At 37.7% G+C, this 17,223-nt stretch overlaps 1 protein-coding gene across 1 annotated transcript in view; it reads right to left on the reverse strand.

The window, feature by feature from the left end:
• The window catches only part of LOC128553120 (prion-like-(Q/N-rich) domain-bearing protein 25), a 43,023-nt gene extending 27,251 nt beyond the window's left edge, over nucleotides 1–15,772 (reverse strand). Inside the window, exons 1-3 of the mRNA XM_053534234.1 lie at nucleotides 15,658–15,772; nucleotides 11,984–12,121; nucleotides 24–191 (exon numbers count right to left, since the gene is read on the reverse strand). Of these exons, the coding sequence (XP_053390209.1) occupies nucleotides 24–191; nucleotides 11,984–12,121; nucleotides 15,658–15,772 (421 nt within the window). The remainder of the gene's footprint in view (nucleotides 1–23; nucleotides 192–11,983; nucleotides 12,122–15,657) is intronic.
• Nucleotides 15,773–17,223: the final 1,451 nt, after the last annotated feature.

Raw genomic sequence — 17,223 nt, forward strand, 5'->3', positions numbered from 1 at the left:
TATGGAAACACTGTAAACTCTACCTGTCAAACATGATGTTCCATCTTGAACAAATCCATCACCACACTGACAGGAATATGTTGTAGGATTACTACTTCCTGTATCAGCTTTACAAATAGCATTGGCAGTAGAACATTGGTAATCTCCTGCTCCGGAATTAGGGTCAGTGCATGTTGCACCAAATCCATGTCCTGTAATAAAAACAAAACATGGGTTTTAAGTTATTTAATCATCTATTCTTGTTATAAATAGTCAAATATTAACAGGATTCTTTGACACAATTTGTAACATTGAAAACAATCAACTTGTGACTGTTTTTTGGAACAAAGAAATAAGCAAACATGTTTCGAATAGGTAAATTATCAGTGTATCTTGCTTCAAACAAACATAAACAAGAGCTCGTCGAACACGAATTCCCCCCTTTATGCATTCGGTAATTGCACAAGGAACAGAAATTATATGCTCACTGTAAACAAAAGTTCTACCATTCTGGTTTAATCTGACCTTGACCTTTAACCTATTAACCTAACAAGAGATTACAGAGTGATCTTGGCGCCATCCACTGAGCCATTTTTGAATGTTCCAACTTTCAAGACTAGCTCAAGGTCAAAATCAATGTCAAATTTCATTTTGGTACAAAACAATGTGTATGTGGTCCAAATTTGAAGGCTTCGGCTTGAGAAATGCGAAAGCAGGTCACTAGATCAATTTCAAGATCAAAGTTTATTTCGGTAGAAAGAACTATGCATGTGCTTCAAATTTGAAGGTTGTAGCTTGAGAAATGTGAAAGCAGGTAATAATGTCAATCAATGTCAAATTTCAATTCAGAACACAAAAATATGCACGAGGTCCAAATTTGAAGCCTGTAGCTTCAGAAATGTGAAAGTAGGTCACTATGCCAATCTCAAGATCAAAGTTCATTTCGGTACACAAAACTATGCATGTGGTTCAAATTTGAAGGCTGTAGCTTGAGAAATGTGAAAGTAGGTCACTAGGTCTAAATCAAGGTCAAATTTTATTTCGGAACACAAAACTATGCAAGTGGTCCAAATTTGAAGCCTGTACCTTCAGAAATGTGAAAGTAGGTCACTAGGTCAATCTCAAGATCAAAGTTCATTTCAGTACACAAAACTATGCATGTGGTTCAAATTTGAAGGCTGTAGCTTGAGAAATGTGAAAGTAGGTCACTAGGTCAAAATCAAGGTCAAATTTTATTTTGGAACAAAAAACTACGCATGTGGTCCAAATTTGAAGCTTGTACCTTCAAAAATGTGAAAGAAGGTCACTAGGTCAATAACAAGGTCAAAGTTTTTTTCGGTACACAAAACTATGCAAGTGGTCCAAATTTGAAGGCTGTAGCTGCAGAAATGTGAAAGTAGGTCACTAGGTCAAGATCAATGTCAACTCATGTCAAGGTTCATCTTGCCACTCAAAACTAACATGTGGTCCAAATTTGAATGATGTAAGTTATGGACATGAAGGTTCTAAGTTTTTCCCTATATAAGTCTATATGAACCATATGACCCCTGGGGTGGGGCCATATTTGACCCTAGAGTGATAGTTTGAACAAACTTGGTAGAAAACCACTAAATGATGCTACATTACAAAATATCAAAGCCATAGTCTTTGTGGTTGGGATAAGAAGATTTTCAAAGTTTTTCCCTATATAAGTCTATGTAAACCATGTGACCCCCAGGGCGGAGCCATAATTGACCCTATGGGAATAATTTGAACAATCTTAGTAGAGGACCACTAGATGATGTCATATACAAAATATCAAAGCCCTAGGCCCTGTGGTTTTGGAAAAGAGGTTTTTCGAAGTTTTTTCCTATATAAGTCTATATAAACCATGTGACCCCCGGGGCGGGGCCATATTTGACCCCAGGGAAATAATTTGAACAATCTTGGTAGAGGACCACTAGATTTTGCTACATACCAAATATCAAAGCCCTAGGCCCAATGGTTTTGGACAAGAAGATCAGAAACCGTTTTAACTGTTCCTGGCCAATGTGACCTTGACCTTTGACCTATTGACCTCAAAATCAATAGGGGTCATCTGCTGGTCATGGCCAACCTAACTATCAATTTTCCTGACACTAGGCCCAAGCGTTCTAGAGTTATTGCCTGGAAACCATTTTACTGTTCCTGGTCACTGTGACCTTGACCTTTAACATACTGACCTCATAATCAATAAGGGTCATCTGCTGGTCATGACCAACCTCCCTATCAACTTTCGTGACTCTAGGCCTAAGCGTTCTTGAGTTATCATCCGGAAACCATTTTACTGTTCAGGGTCACTGTGACCTTGACCTTTACCATACTGACCTCAAAATCAATAGGGGTCATCTGCTGGTCATTACCAACCTCTCTATCAACTTTCATGATCCTAGGCCCAAGTGTTCTTGAGTTATCATCCGGAAACCGTTTTACTATTCAGGGTCACTGTGACCTTGACCTTTGACATACAGACCTCAAAATCAATAGGGGTCATCTGCTGGTGATGACCAACCTCCCTATTAACTTTCATGATCCTAGGCCCAAGCGTTCTCGAGTTATCATCCAGAAACGGATTGGTCTACATTCCAACCGACCGACCGACCGACATCTGCAAAACAATATACCCCTCCTTCTTCTAAGGGGGGAATAACAACAAATATATTCAAAATGCATTTACACTGATCAGGGGCACAACATAAAACATTTAAAACATACAACAGTGCTCAACAACATTAATGGATTTTAGAACCAATCTTGATACATGGTACAATTATTAATGTTATAATATGAATTATGCAAGAACTGTTAAATCTATGAAGTAATCTTTGTTATAATAAATGTTAGTTTCTACAAAAGAAAAATACTTGTAAAGTTTTCAAAACAGAAAAACACTTGTAAAATTAGACAGAATTCGATGTATTTCATCTGTCAACTTCTTAAATCTCGCATACTGCGATACTTAGTGAGATTTCATGTGATTTCACGTGGCCAGGGACCTCTGTCCTTGTGTGTCAAAAGATTATTTTCTGACTGAACAGATATTAAGATTATGTAATAAAATGCAATAAGACTATTAACAGACGTATAAAAGCAATTAGTTTGACACTGCAAGATCTTATCAATGTTTAGTAAGAAACAAAACATTTTTATAATGACAGCATGTAAATTCTTTTTGTTCTTTTAAAATTATTGACAAAGTTCGAGTTTTTACATATACAACCATTTTTAAACATTTTTAAAACAAATTATCTGAAAGTTTTAAACACTAATGTCACCGCATGACAAAACTAAGTGATTTCAATGTGTTAGTTATGTTTAAAGTCACTTATTTTTCATTTAAAACAATACATGCTGCTGAAGCAGCGGTGGTCTAGTGGATAGAGGGCAGCGGTGGTCTAGTGGATAAGGTGTCGGCCGCTCAATCCAGGGGTCGTGGGTTCGAGCCCCAATGGGGTCACGACCATGACTTCTCATATGACACCAGTACTGGTTTTTCCAGGAAGCGGACTCGAGAGTGGTTCCAATAAGCTTGAAGCTTTCATCACAATCGAGCTAAAACAAATTAGTATAAACTAAACTAATTTTCATGTTTTGTTACGAAAATTTTCAGTTTTGTAGGTATTTTGTGGAATACACTATTTGTTTGAAAGGATTTGCTTAAGTTGATCACCAATAGTCTTTTTATAAACAGAAAACTAATAATAAATGAATACAACAATGATTTTCAAATATGTGTCCCCTGTGCACCTGTAAAATAACTCAGTTTTGAGATGACAATTTTAGAAATTATTATTACAGTACATTCTTGAAATTTGGCAGGCGGTTGATGAACATGCAAACTGCAAGAAAAAATAGGTTTTATAATAATAAGTTAATTATTTTTCATTGAGCAATAACTTTTCTAGGTAGAATTTTATTTTCATGTCATATTTATGCAGAAATGGTGATTTTAAAAACCAATGTCCACAAATATTTGATAAATTAAGTTTCAAACCACACACATATACCAATCACATATCATATATGTTGAAAAAATTACTGTTATACATATTTCCTTGTCATAAAACATTACAGCATTTATCACCCATTTTACTGGAAACTAGAGATGCTTTTGAGAAAAGCGCATGTCTCCCACAACTGCCCCTATGAAAAATGTCTAGTTTCTCTAGATGGTTTAGACGAGTGGATCCAATTAGATGGTCTGGATGAGTGGATCAAATCAGTAATTCAAGGGCCATAAATCAAAAGTGCCTTGACGGATTTGGCTAGTTATCGAACTTGGCTAAGGTCTTATGGCCAAACACATTTTGTTCAAGTTTGGTGAAGATCGGATGGGAAATGTTCGACTATAAGAGCGGATAAAAGTAAAATGTCGGATTTTTCGGTAATTCAAGGGCCGTAACTCCAAAACGCCTGGACCGATTTGGCTAGTTATCGAATTTGGCCGAGGTCTCATGGTCAAACACATTTTGTTCAAGTATGGTGAAGATCGGAGGAGAAATGCTCGACTTAGAGTGCGGACAAGAGTAAAAAGGCCAATTTTTCGATAATTCAAGGGCCGTAACTCCAAAATGCCTGGACCGATTTGGCTAGTTAACGAACTTGGCCGAGGTCTTATAGTCAAACACATTTTGTTCAAGTTTGGTGAAGATTGGATGAGAAATGTTCGACTTAGAGTGCGGACAAGAGTAAAAAGGCCGATTTTTGCTAATTCAAGGGCCATAACTCCAAGACGCCTGGACCGATTCGGCTAGTTATCGAACCTGGCCGAGGTCTTATGGTCAAACACATTTTGTTTAAGTTTGGTGAAAATCGGATGAGAAATGTTCGACTTAGAGTGCGGACAAGCTTTGTGACACACACACACACACACACACACGCACACACACACAGACTGGAGTAAATCAATATGTCTCCAACACCACTGTGTGGTGGGAGACATAATTAACCAAACTTTCTAATTAAAGGCTGAAATATTTTCTGACTGGTATTTCTCAACACTTTCCCAAAGCTATTTCCTTGAAATCTGAAGTATTTGCTATCATATAAAACAGGTGACCACTATTAAGAAATAGGTTTGAATTTTCAACCCCTATGTCACACTTTTGCTTCATTATTTTGAAAACCACCCATATCAAGGCTCTAGCTATTATGGATTCAGAAAAGAAGATTTTTAAAGTTTCTTATATATATATATATATATATATATATATATATAAGCATATAGTATATACATGTCACACCAAGGGGCGTGGCCATTTTTTACCCTTGGACATTAATTTGAACAATTATGGTAGCGTCTAACCCTGATATTATATAAAAAACATCAAGGCTCTAACTGTTATGAATTGGGAGAAGAAGAAATTCAAAGATTATAGTGAAAAGTAACCACTGCCTCTGGCAGCCATGTTCCATGAATCAAAATAATTTGAACAATCTCAAAGTTTCCATTATATACATATAGGGAAAAGTGATCATGCCCCCTGGCAGCCATGTTTTTTGACGAATCAGACAAATTTGAACAATCTTGGTAGAAGGTTACATAAGCACCATTTGTGTGAAATTATCTCAATAATTTGAACAATCTTAGGAGGTTTCGTAAGGAACATTTGTGTGAAATTATCTAAATACAGTCTAACCTGTACTAACGGTCACCTCCGATCAGCGGTCACCTCCTTTCAGCGGTCATTTTAGGACGCCCCTGACGGTCTTTCCTCTATTTTATCATTTTATTTAGTGGCTACCTGCCGTCCGCGGCTAGCGGCCACCGAAATTGCCTCCCGACAGCCGTATCTGACCCCTTTCAGCGGTCATTTTTCTTCCAAAACCAATTCTCTTTAGGCAATAATCGCCGAAGATACCCGATTTTTGGGAAGCACGTGATTGCTAAGTTTCACGTGACTTCACCACAATAACGACAAAATGACATGAGCATCTCAATTAAAACTGATAACCAAAGGTGTAATCCCCTTTTTGTTATGATCAAATGGCCAGTAATTATCGGCATAATTATACGAAATTAATTGTGTTTGAAAAAAATATAAACCACTCTATCTTTTACGAAACGTAACGGCAATCTTAGATTTTAGCGTAGACAAAAAGCACAGAGAGTAGCTTCCCTTACCAAAATGGCGAAAATTATAAACAACCTTGTTTTGAAGTTGGAAAATTGTTGGTAACAATTTTTGTTGTAAAAAAAAAAAACACGCCAGAGTTTTAGATTGCTAAGAAGACCATTCGTATTGCGAAGGCAAATGCACATCATTATATCCTGGTAAAATAATAATAGAAAACCGAAAAAGAAATGGGTCTAAAGGCTAAACTGGTCAGAAGTCTGAAAATTACATATACTGGCTGCACCTCCGATCAGCGGTCACCTGGTTTAAGCAGCCAAATTGTCTGCTTTCCCTGGCTGGCTGCTTAAGACAGGTTAGACTGTAATTTGAACAATCTTAGAAGGTTTCATAAGGAACATTGGTGTGAAATTATCTGAATAATTTGAACAATCTTAGAAGAAGGTTTCATAATTAACATTTGTTTGAAATTATCTAAATGATTTGAACAATCTTAGGTTTAATAAGGAACATCTGTGTGAAATCATTTCAAAATTGGACCAGGGGTTTAGGAGGAGATGTTGTTTGAAGACTTTTCTATTTTTAGCTCCGGCGGCCCCCTATGTGCAACCAAGTGGAACCATTTGAACAACTTTGGTAGACAACTACCCAAGGAACGTCCAGGCCAAGTTTAATCAAAATCCATTCAGTGGTTTTGGAGATGCGCGCTAGCCTGTTTAAAGACGGACAAACGGAAGCACGCAGGATAGATGACAGACACAGCATGCACATGTGTAACAGGAGAATCAAGAGCTATCCTAGCTAAAATAGTTATCTGAAGGTTGAAAGTTTTTAATACTTGATGGAAAAAGTTCTTATTACTCTCTGCAAAATACTAAGAAATCATAAATTTCATCAGGAACTATTTTTTCATGGATTTCTTGCCGCATCAAACCATAAATTTTAATCCATTCAAGCAATAAGATCTCCAATTTTTCATCTATAAAGTATATAACACACAAATTGATGTCTAAAATAAACAAGAGCTGTCTCCATAGGATGACACATGCCCCCGATGGCACTTTGAATGAATAGTTATGGCTGATGTTAGAGTTTAGGACCTTTGACCTACGGACCTGGGTCTTGCGCGCGACACGTCGTCTTACTGTGCCACACATTCATGCGTAGTTATTTTAAAATCCATGCATGAATGACATGGACCGGACACGCCCATCAATGCACTATCATGAAATATGACCTTTAACGTCTAAGTGTGACATTGACCTTTGAGCTACGGACCTGGGTCTTGCGCGCGACAAGTCGTCTTACTGTGGTACACATTCATCCCAAGTTATTTGAAAATCCATCCATGGATGACAAAGATATGAACCGGACACGAATGCACTATCATGAAAAATGACCTTTAACGTCTAAGTGTGACCTTGACCTTTGAGCTATGGACCTGGGTCTTGCGCGCGACATGTCATCTTACTGTGGTACACATTCATGCCAAGTTATTTGAAAATCCATCCATGTATGACAAAGATATGGACCGGACACGAATGCACTATCATGAAAAATGACCTTTAACGTCTAAGTGTGACCTTTGAGCTATGGACCTGGGTCTTGCGCGCAACAAGTCGTCTTACTGTGGTACACATTCATGCCAAGTTATTTGAAAATCCATTTCATGCAGACAAAGCATTTTTTGGCCGATTATCAAAAAGGTTATTATCAAAAAGGTAACGTTATTTATAATAATAACAATAAAAAAACTCCATATAAGTCCACACAAAACTCTTTTCCAGGTAGAGATAAGTCTAAAATACACCTAAAAATTAGATGTAACATACATGTTGTACCACAGAAAACTGGTCTCAATTCTTCCCTACAGCCTGTAATCAGTAAGTTACAATATAAGCTATTTATAGTAACAACAAAGGGACATAATTCTAAACAAGAGGGCCATGATGGCCCTATATCACTCACCTGGTTAAATGGTTGCTATGAAGATTTGCATTTAAGCTTGACCCTGGGGTCATGATTTGAACAAACTTGGTAGAGATCCACTTGGCAATGCTACACACCAAATATCTAAGCTCTAGGCCTTCTAGTTTATTTCTAGACATTTTTTGGAAGATTTTCCTATGTACAATCAAGTAACCCCTGGGGCGGGGCCAATTTGAAGCCGGGGGTCATGATTTGAACAAATTTTGTAGAGGTCCTCTAGGCAATGCTACAGGTCAAATATCTAAGCTCTAGGCCTTCTGGTTTATTTTTAGAAATATTTTGAAGATTTTCCAATGTACAATTAAGTTACCGCTGGGGCGGGGTCAATTTTACCCCGGGGGTCATGGTTTGAACAAAGTTTGTAGAAGTCTACTAGGCAATGTTAAATATCAAATATCTATGATCTAGGCCTTCTGGTTTATTTTTAGCAAATTTATGAAGATTTCCCTATGTACAATCAAGTAACCCCTGGGGCTGGGTCAATTTGACCCTGGGGGTCAAGATTTGAACAAATTTTGTAGAGGTCCACTAGGCAATGCTACATGTCAAATATTTAAGATCTAGGCTTTCTGGTTTATTTTTAGACAATTTTCAAGATTTTTCTTGACCCCGGGGATCATGATTTGAACAAATTTTGTATAAGTCTACTAGGCAATGCTACATGTCAAATATCTAAGATCTAGGCCTTCTGCTTTTTTTTAGAAAATTTTTGAACATTTTCCTAAGTAAAATCAAGTGACCCCTGGGGCCAGGTCAATTTTTAACCCGGGGGTAATGATTTGAACAAATTTTGTAGAGGTCCTCTAGGCAATGCTACATGTTAAATATCTAAGCTCTAGGCCTTCTGGTTTATTTTTAGAATTTTTTGCAGATTTTCCTATGTAAAATCAAGTGACCCCCTGGGGCGGGGGCAATTTTGACCCCGGGGTCATGATTTGAACAAATTTTGTAGAAGTCCACTAGTTAATGCTACATGTCAAATATCTAGGCTCTAGGCCTTCTGGTTTATTTTTTAAAAATTTTTGAAGGTTGTGCAGACAAGGGCAAAATAGCTAATTCTGGTCCTTTCAGGGGCCATCACTCTGGAACCCATAAAGGAATCTGGCCAGTTCAAGAAAGGAATCAAGATCTTATGGTAATACAAGTTGTGTGCCAGTTTGGTAAAAATCAAATCATAAATAAAGCTGCTATTGTGCAGACAATGTCAAAATAGCTGATTCTGGCCCTTTCAGGGGCCATAACTCTGGAACCCATAATGGGATCTGGCCAGTTCAAGAAAGGAACCAAGATCTTATGGTGATACAAGTTGTGTGCCAGCTTGGTAAAAATCAAATCATAAATAAAGCTGCTATTGTGCAGACAAGGTCAAAATAGCTGATTTTGGCCCTTTCAGGGGCCATAACTCTGGAACCCATAAAGGGATCTGGCCAGTTCAAGAAAGGAACCGAGATCTTATGGTGATACAAGTTGTGTGCAAGTTTGGTTAAAATAAAATCATAAATGAAACCACTATCGTGCAGACAAGAAATTGTTGACGGACGGACGCACGGACGGACACACGACGGACGACGGACGAAGGGTGATCACAAAAGCTCACCTTGTCACTATGTGACAGGTGAGCTAATAAGCTATTTATAGTAACGTAAAAGGGAAGTAATTAAAAAAAAAAAAATATTGTAAGTGAACAAAAGAAGGATCTGCCAAATAAATCTGTTGACATAAATGAAATTTCAGATCAGTATCTTCATTAGTTATGGAGATATACCCATTTTAATTTGAAATAAAGGGAGGTAATTTGCCACAAAATCAGTTCATAGTTATCTACCCTGATTGTCTCAGTCCAACTAATAACAACAATGAAATTTCAAATAAGTCCTATAAGTACTTACTGATATAAATCCATTTTGATTACAATCAGGGGAGGTAATCAGATATAAAATAACTCTGGAACCTACGATTGGATCCGATTTGTCATGGAATCTAAGATTTATTGTTGTTGAAGATATTTTGGAAGTTTGTATCAAATAAAACCATAAACAAAGTCTCTATATGGCTGCAAAAGCCAAAATAGCCAATTTTGGACCTTTAAGGGGCCATAACTCTGGAACCCATGATGGAATCTGGCCAGCTCAAGAAAGGAAGCAAGGTCTTGTGGTGATACAAGTTGTGTGCAACTTTGGTTAAAATCTAATCACAAATGAAGCTGCTATTGTGCAGACAAGGTCAAAATAGCTAATTCTGGCCCTTTCAGGGGCCATAACTCTGGAACCCATAATGGGATCTGGCCGGTTCAAGAAAGGGATCGAGACCTTATGGTGACACAAGTTTTGTGCAAGTTTGATTAAATTCAAATCATAAATGAAGCTGCTATTGTGCAGACAAGGTCAAAATAGCTAATTCTGGCCCTTTCAGGGGCCATCACTCTGGAACACATAAAGGAATCTGGCCAGTTCAGGAAAGGAACCAAGATCTTATGGTGATACAAGTTTTGTGCAAGTTTGGTTAAAATAAAACCATAAATGAAGCTGCTATTGTGCAGACAAGGTCAAAATAGCTAATTTTGGCCTTTTCAGGGGCCATAACTCTGGAACCCATAATGGAATCTGGCCAGTTCAAGAAAGGAACCAAGATCTTATGGTGATACAAGTTGTGTGCCAGTTTGGTAAAAATCAAATCATAAATAAAGCTGCTATTGTGCAGACAAGGTCAAAATAGCTAATTTTGGCCCTTTTAGGGGCCATAACTCTGGAACCCATAAAGAGAACTGGCCAATTCAAGAAAGGAACCGTGATCTTATGGTGATACAAGTTGTGTGCAAGTTTGGTTAAAATAAAATCATAAATGAAAACGCTATCGTGCAGACAAGAAATTGTTGACGGACGCACGCACGCACGCACGGACTGACGACGGACGACGGACGAAGGGTGATCACAAAAGCTCACCTTGTCACTATGTGACAGGTGAGCTAATAAAAAGGAATGATTTTTTTTTTTGAGTGGGGTGGGGGTGAGAGGGAGGGTGTGTGACCAAGGCAAGGTGGTGACAAGGTATGGGTAAAAAACTTCGCATGATTATACTAAATGTTCATGGAAAAGAATGGAAAAAGTTTTAAATTAATGAAATTCCACCAATGGGTTGGTTTGTTATGTACAAATCTGTAGATTTTTAAACAATTAAAGGGCAATAACTCTAAAGGAAAACTGACCAATTGAAAAAAAAATGACCTGCATCATCAAAGTATGTTGGTTCATATTTATTTCAAGTTTCATGAAATTCTACCAGCTTGTTACTGAGAAATGGCTGCAGATGTAGATATTTCATTTAATCAAGGGCAATACCTCTAAGGGAAATTGACCAATCCGATAAAAAAATTTGACAGGCATCACCGCTGTATGCTGGTGCATGTTTATGTCAAGTTTTATGAAATTCTACCTGATAGTTACTGAGAAATGGCTGCGGACAGACATTCTTGGGTATTTTTCATTAAATCAAGGGCAATAACTCTAAAGGAAATTGACCAATCAAAAAAAAAAAACTTTTCATTAAATCAATGGCAATAACTCTAATGGAAATTGACCAATCAAAAAAAAAAAAACGGGCATCATCGCAGTATGTTGGTTCATGTTTATTTCAAGTTTCATGAAATCCTACCTGCTAGTTACTGAGAAATGGCTGCGGACGGAAGGACAACGCCATTTCAATATCTTCTCCCGATTTCATTGACGGGGGATAATAATGACAATTTCCTCCAACAAATATGGGACCTCATTTTGTTGATAGTGTTCTTATTTATAGAAAATCTTTTGAAGTGTGTTAAGCTTGGTTCTTTGTGGCAGGCTTCTTTTCTAATAGCAACTGTATTTCTCTTATTATTTGCATTACAACTGACTCAAAATCAAACCTCTCTTTTGCTATATACTTACTAGCAACACAGGATCCTCCCATTGTACCATTCCCATTGTTATCATAGTATGTGGCTGTAATACATTTACAGACCTGACTGTCACAGATGACAGCTGCATCATTGCATTCTGATGAATTTGCACAACTTCTTCCCAGCTCTGTAAAGACATAATTCAACAAGAAATATCTTTAAAAAAGATTCATGGCCGCATAAGTCAATGCAATCTTTAAGCTACGAAATGTGCATGCACTCATAGTGTTATTTCTAGAGTGACGCAGTGGGGCACCCGCCCTGCCTTTTTTAACTGCCGCCACGCTGCCCTTATAATGTGCCTTTGATCTTCTGCTAAATCCAGCCCTTTATCATGTAGATATGCCTCGCAGATTTTTTGTTCAGCAAATTACGTCACAGCGAGTGCACACAGATAACGAGAATCAACGAATTGTTAAAATTAATTGAAAGAGTATTCAGATTCCGTGTATACAAAATCCCACTCCTACAAGACTGAATGAATCCAGACGCAAAACCCCAGGTGCACAACTGCATATGCTGACCAACATTCCTGTAAACTTTGGTGACTCTATGTCAAATACTTCTGGAGCTAGGCGCAACACAACACTAAAATGACCGATTTTTACAAAGTCAGGGGCCATAACTCCTACACGACTGAATGAATCCAAACGCGAAACCCCAGGTGCACAACTACATATGCTGACCAACATTCCTGTAAAGTTTTGTGACTCTATGTCAAATACTTTTAGAGCTAGGACACGAAACACACTCATATAACCTTTGACCTCTAAGTGTGACCTTGACCTTGAAGTGAGTCATCCGAAACATACGCTCTGCACGTCGTTTCGATGAGGTGAACATTTGTGTCAGGTTTCTTTGAAATCCTTCAAGGGGTTCAAGAGTTACAGAGCGGAAGGGAAATTGCTAACAAACAGACAGACGGACACCTAGACGATAACATAATACGTCCCCTCGGGTGTATAAAAAGGAAATCGAGATCTTATGGTGATACAAGCTGTGTGCAAGTTTGGATAAAACAAAAATCAAATCATAAATGAAGCTGCTTTTGTGCAGACAAGATCAAAATAGCTAATTTTGGACCTTTCAGGGGCCATAACTCTGGAACCAATTATGGGATCTGGCCAGTTCAAGAAAGGAACCAAGATCTTATGGTGACACAACTATTGTTCAAGTTTGATTAATTTCAAATCATAAATGAAGCTGCTTTTGTGCAGACAAAGTCAAAATAGCTAATTCTAGCCCTATCAGGGGCCATAACTCTGAAACCCATAATGGATCTGGCGGGTTCAAGAAAGGAACCGAAATCTTATGGTGACATAAGTTTTTTGCAAGTTTGATTAAATTCAAATCATAAAAGAAGCCGCTATTGTGCAGACAAGGTCAAAATAGCTAATTCTGGCCCTTTCAGGGACCATCACTCTAGAACCCATAATGGCATCTGGCAAGTTCAAGAAAGGAACCGAGATCTTATGGTAATAAAAGTTTTGTGCGAGTTTGGTTAAAATAAAATCATAAATGAAGCTGCTATTGTGCAGACAAGGTCAAAATAGCTAATTCTGGCCCTTTCAGGGGCCATAACTCTGGAACCCATACTGGAATCTGGCCAGTTCAAGAAAGAACCGAGATCTTATGGTGATATAAGTTGTGTGCAAGTTTGATAAAAATCAAATCATGAACTAGAGATGCTTTTGAGAAAAGTGCATGTCTCCCACAACTGCCCCTATGAAAAATGTCTAGTGTCTCTAGATGGCTTAGATGAGTGGATCCAATTAGGTGGTCTGGACGAGTGGATCCAATCAGTAATTCAAGGGCCATTAATTAAAAAAGCCTGGGCGGATTTGGCTAGTTATCAAACTTGGCTAAGGTCTCATGGTCAAACACATTTTGTTCAAGTTTGGTGAAGATCGGATGAGAAATGTTCGACTTACAATGCGGACAAGAGTAAAAAGGCCGTTTTTTCAATAATTCAAGGGCTGTAACTCCAAAATGCCTGGACCGATTTGGCTAGTTATGGATGACGGCTCTTCTTCACAAGTGATAGCTCAAATGTGGCCAGTCTCTGACTTCAGTAGGTTCCTAATGTTAGGTTACGGTGGTTTGTTTTGAATGTTTTTGAAATATTAGCCCTGATCCCTCAATTACATTGGCAATTCTAGGATTGTCTGTTGCAGTTTATTTTACGCAGTTTTATCCCCGATTCAGCTTTATTCAGCACTTCTTTTCCTAGTTTTGATGTTCAAGTCCAAAATAGCACTTTCACAAGATTCTATAATTCTTATTCGAAGTTTAGTCCATTTCTCATATGTTATGATCGTACTTCGGATTCTCTCACCACAAATCTGTGACCGTCGGTTCGGCGGCTCCAAATGGTTGCGGGGAAATTATACTCAAGTGGTAACTGACCACCAAACACCGATCAGTCAACAGATATTTTGAAGTGGGGTCATTGCCCCTGTATGGATGCACAAATGATGAACTCCATGTTTAGTTCAATTATTTAGTCCTTTATTCTATGTAGAGTTATTTTATGTAGAGTTATTTCAATATATTTTCATATCATCCAATGTTCAAACTATAAGTAAAATAAACACATCTGAAGACAAGCACCAAAGTTCTAATGTTGAATTATTGTAGATGTTTCTTAATCGAAATTTCAAAGAAGACTGATTTTTAGTTGGAAAACAAATTATAAATTTCCAAGGACAATCTCTAGGGTAACCATATTAGCCAGTGAAATTTTAAAAGTAATTTTATATTTAAACCAATGAAAATTATTGTAACAAAAAGGTGAAATCATTTACTTAAGAATTTAGAAGTTTACTTAAGAACATGCCTGGGCTTCCCACTTAATCAGCCAAGGAAGCCAAAAAAAATCATGCAGATCCCATGAAAAATATGACCTCTACAGAGATCACAAGGATTTTCTATTATTTGACCTACTGACCTAGTTTTGGACCGGACGTGATCCAGTTTCAAACTTGACCTAGATATCATCAAGATGAACTTTCTGACTAATTTTCATGCAGATCCCATGAAAAATATGACCTCTAGAGAGGTCACAAGGATTTTCTATTATTTGACCTACTGACCTAGTTTTTGTTCACAGTTGACCCAGTTTCAAACTTGACCTAGATATCATCAAGGTGAACATTCTCACCAATTTTCATGAAGATCTTTGAAAAATATGGCCTCTAGAGGGGTCACAAGGATTTTCTATTATTTGACCTACTGACCTAGATTTTGATCACCTGTGACCCAGTTTCAAACCTGACCTAGATATCATCAAGCAGACATGATTTTGCAACCTAGCCAAAAAAGCTGAAAATTACGAGGGGGGGGGGGGTCTGGGGGCCGCCTAAGGGCCCCAGAAGCTCTTGGGTAAATGGTGAAAAATCCTGCATTCTAGGCTTCTCCTGGCACGTAATTTCAATTTCAAAACTCATGTTTTTTAAGTGGTTCTTTTTGTTATTTCATAAAAATTCATTCATATTTATAAGAAATATAATAATATGAAAGACTATAATTAGATCTCTTTATTTTTTCGCTGTCCCGATGCAACTCTTTTTGGAGATGTTGTTCGAGACTTTTCCAAATAGTTTATCTCTTTAGAGCATAACTCGCAGAATGCAAGGCCTCTAGTTCTAAGCTTGCGTATATAACGCCCAATTAGTTCCCCGTCCACCTTTTTCTCCAACCATTCCCATTTCCAACCATTTCTTAATCCTTTATCCAAGGATTTTGTGTCAAAATCCCGGTCAACAATGCGCGACGCCATTGTTTAACCCGGGTCTAATCTAAGATAAAACGGCCGCGATTATTGGACGATTGTGAATACCTCGACCAATCACAATGGTCGTAGCTTTAGAAGCGGAAGCTGTGCGATTCTAAATGCCGAAATGTGGTGAAAGTACCGAAACGGATTCGAAAAAATCGGTGATCATAAAAAATCGCAAACAACCATAAACAAGAGAGCCATGATGGCCCTATATCGCTCACCTGTTATCATTGCACTAGAGGACAAGAAGGTCCTCAGAAAAAATATCTAAATCCAAAGGACAGGAACAACTAAGGGAAGAAATTTAACCAAAAAGTAAAAACAATTCTTACAAGGTATAGATATGTCAAAATACACCTAAAAATTTGAGGTACCATCCATGTTGTACCACAGAAAAGTGGTCTCGGTTTTTCCCTATGGCCAATAATAAAAAAGTTACTAAAATAAGCTATTTATAGTAACGTAAAAGGGAAGTAATTAAAAAAAATAAATATTGTAAGTGAACAAAAGAAGGATCTGCCAAATAAATCTGTTGGCATAAATGAAATTTCAGATCAGTATCTTCATTAGTTACGGAGATATACCCATTTTAATTTGAAATAAAGGGAGGTAATTTGACATAAAATCAGTCCATAGTTATCTACCCTGATTGTCTCAGTCCAACTAATAACAATAATGAAATTTCAAATAAGTCCTATAAGTACTTACTGGTATCAATCCATTTTGATTACAATCAGGGGAGGTAATCAGATATAAAATAACTCTGGAACCTACGACTGGATCTGATTTGTCATGGAATCCAAGATTTATTGTTGTTGAAGATATTTTGGAAGTTTGTATCAAATAAAACCATAAATGAAGTCTCTATATGGCTGCAAAAGCCAAAATAGCCGATTTTGGACCTTAAAGGGGCCATAACTCTGGAACCCATGAAGGAATCTGGCCAGTTCACGAAAGGAAGAAAGATCTTGTGGTGATACAAGTTGTGTGCAAGTTTGGTTAAAATCAAATCATAAATGAAGCTGCTATTGTACAGACAAGGTCAAAATAGCTAATTTTGGCCCTTTCAGGGGCCATAACTCTGGACCCCATTATGGGATCTGGCCGGTTCAAGAAAGGAACCGAGATCTTATGGTGACATAAGTTTTGTGCAAGTCTGATTAAATTCAAATCATAAACGAAGCTGCTATTGTGCAGACAAGGTCAAAATAGCTAATTCTGGCCCTTTCAGGGGCCATAACTCTGGAACCCATACAGGAATCTCGCCAGTTCAAGAAAGGAACCAAGATCTTATGGTGTTACAAGAAGTGTGCAAGTTTGGTTAAAATAAAATAATAAATGAAGCTGCTATTGTGCAGACAAGGTCAAAATAGCTAATTCTGGCCCTTTCAGGGGCCATAACTCTGGAACCCATAATGGAATCTGGCCAGTTCAAGAAAGGAACCAAGATC

Source organism: Mercenaria mercenaria, unplaced genomic scaffold (genome assembly GCF_021730395.1).
Source record: "Mercenaria mercenaria strain notata unplaced genomic scaffold, MADL_Memer_1 contig_3503, whole genome shotgun sequence".
Classification (NCBI taxonomy): domain Eukaryota; kingdom Metazoa; phylum Mollusca; class Bivalvia; order Venerida; family Veneridae; genus Mercenaria; species Mercenaria mercenaria.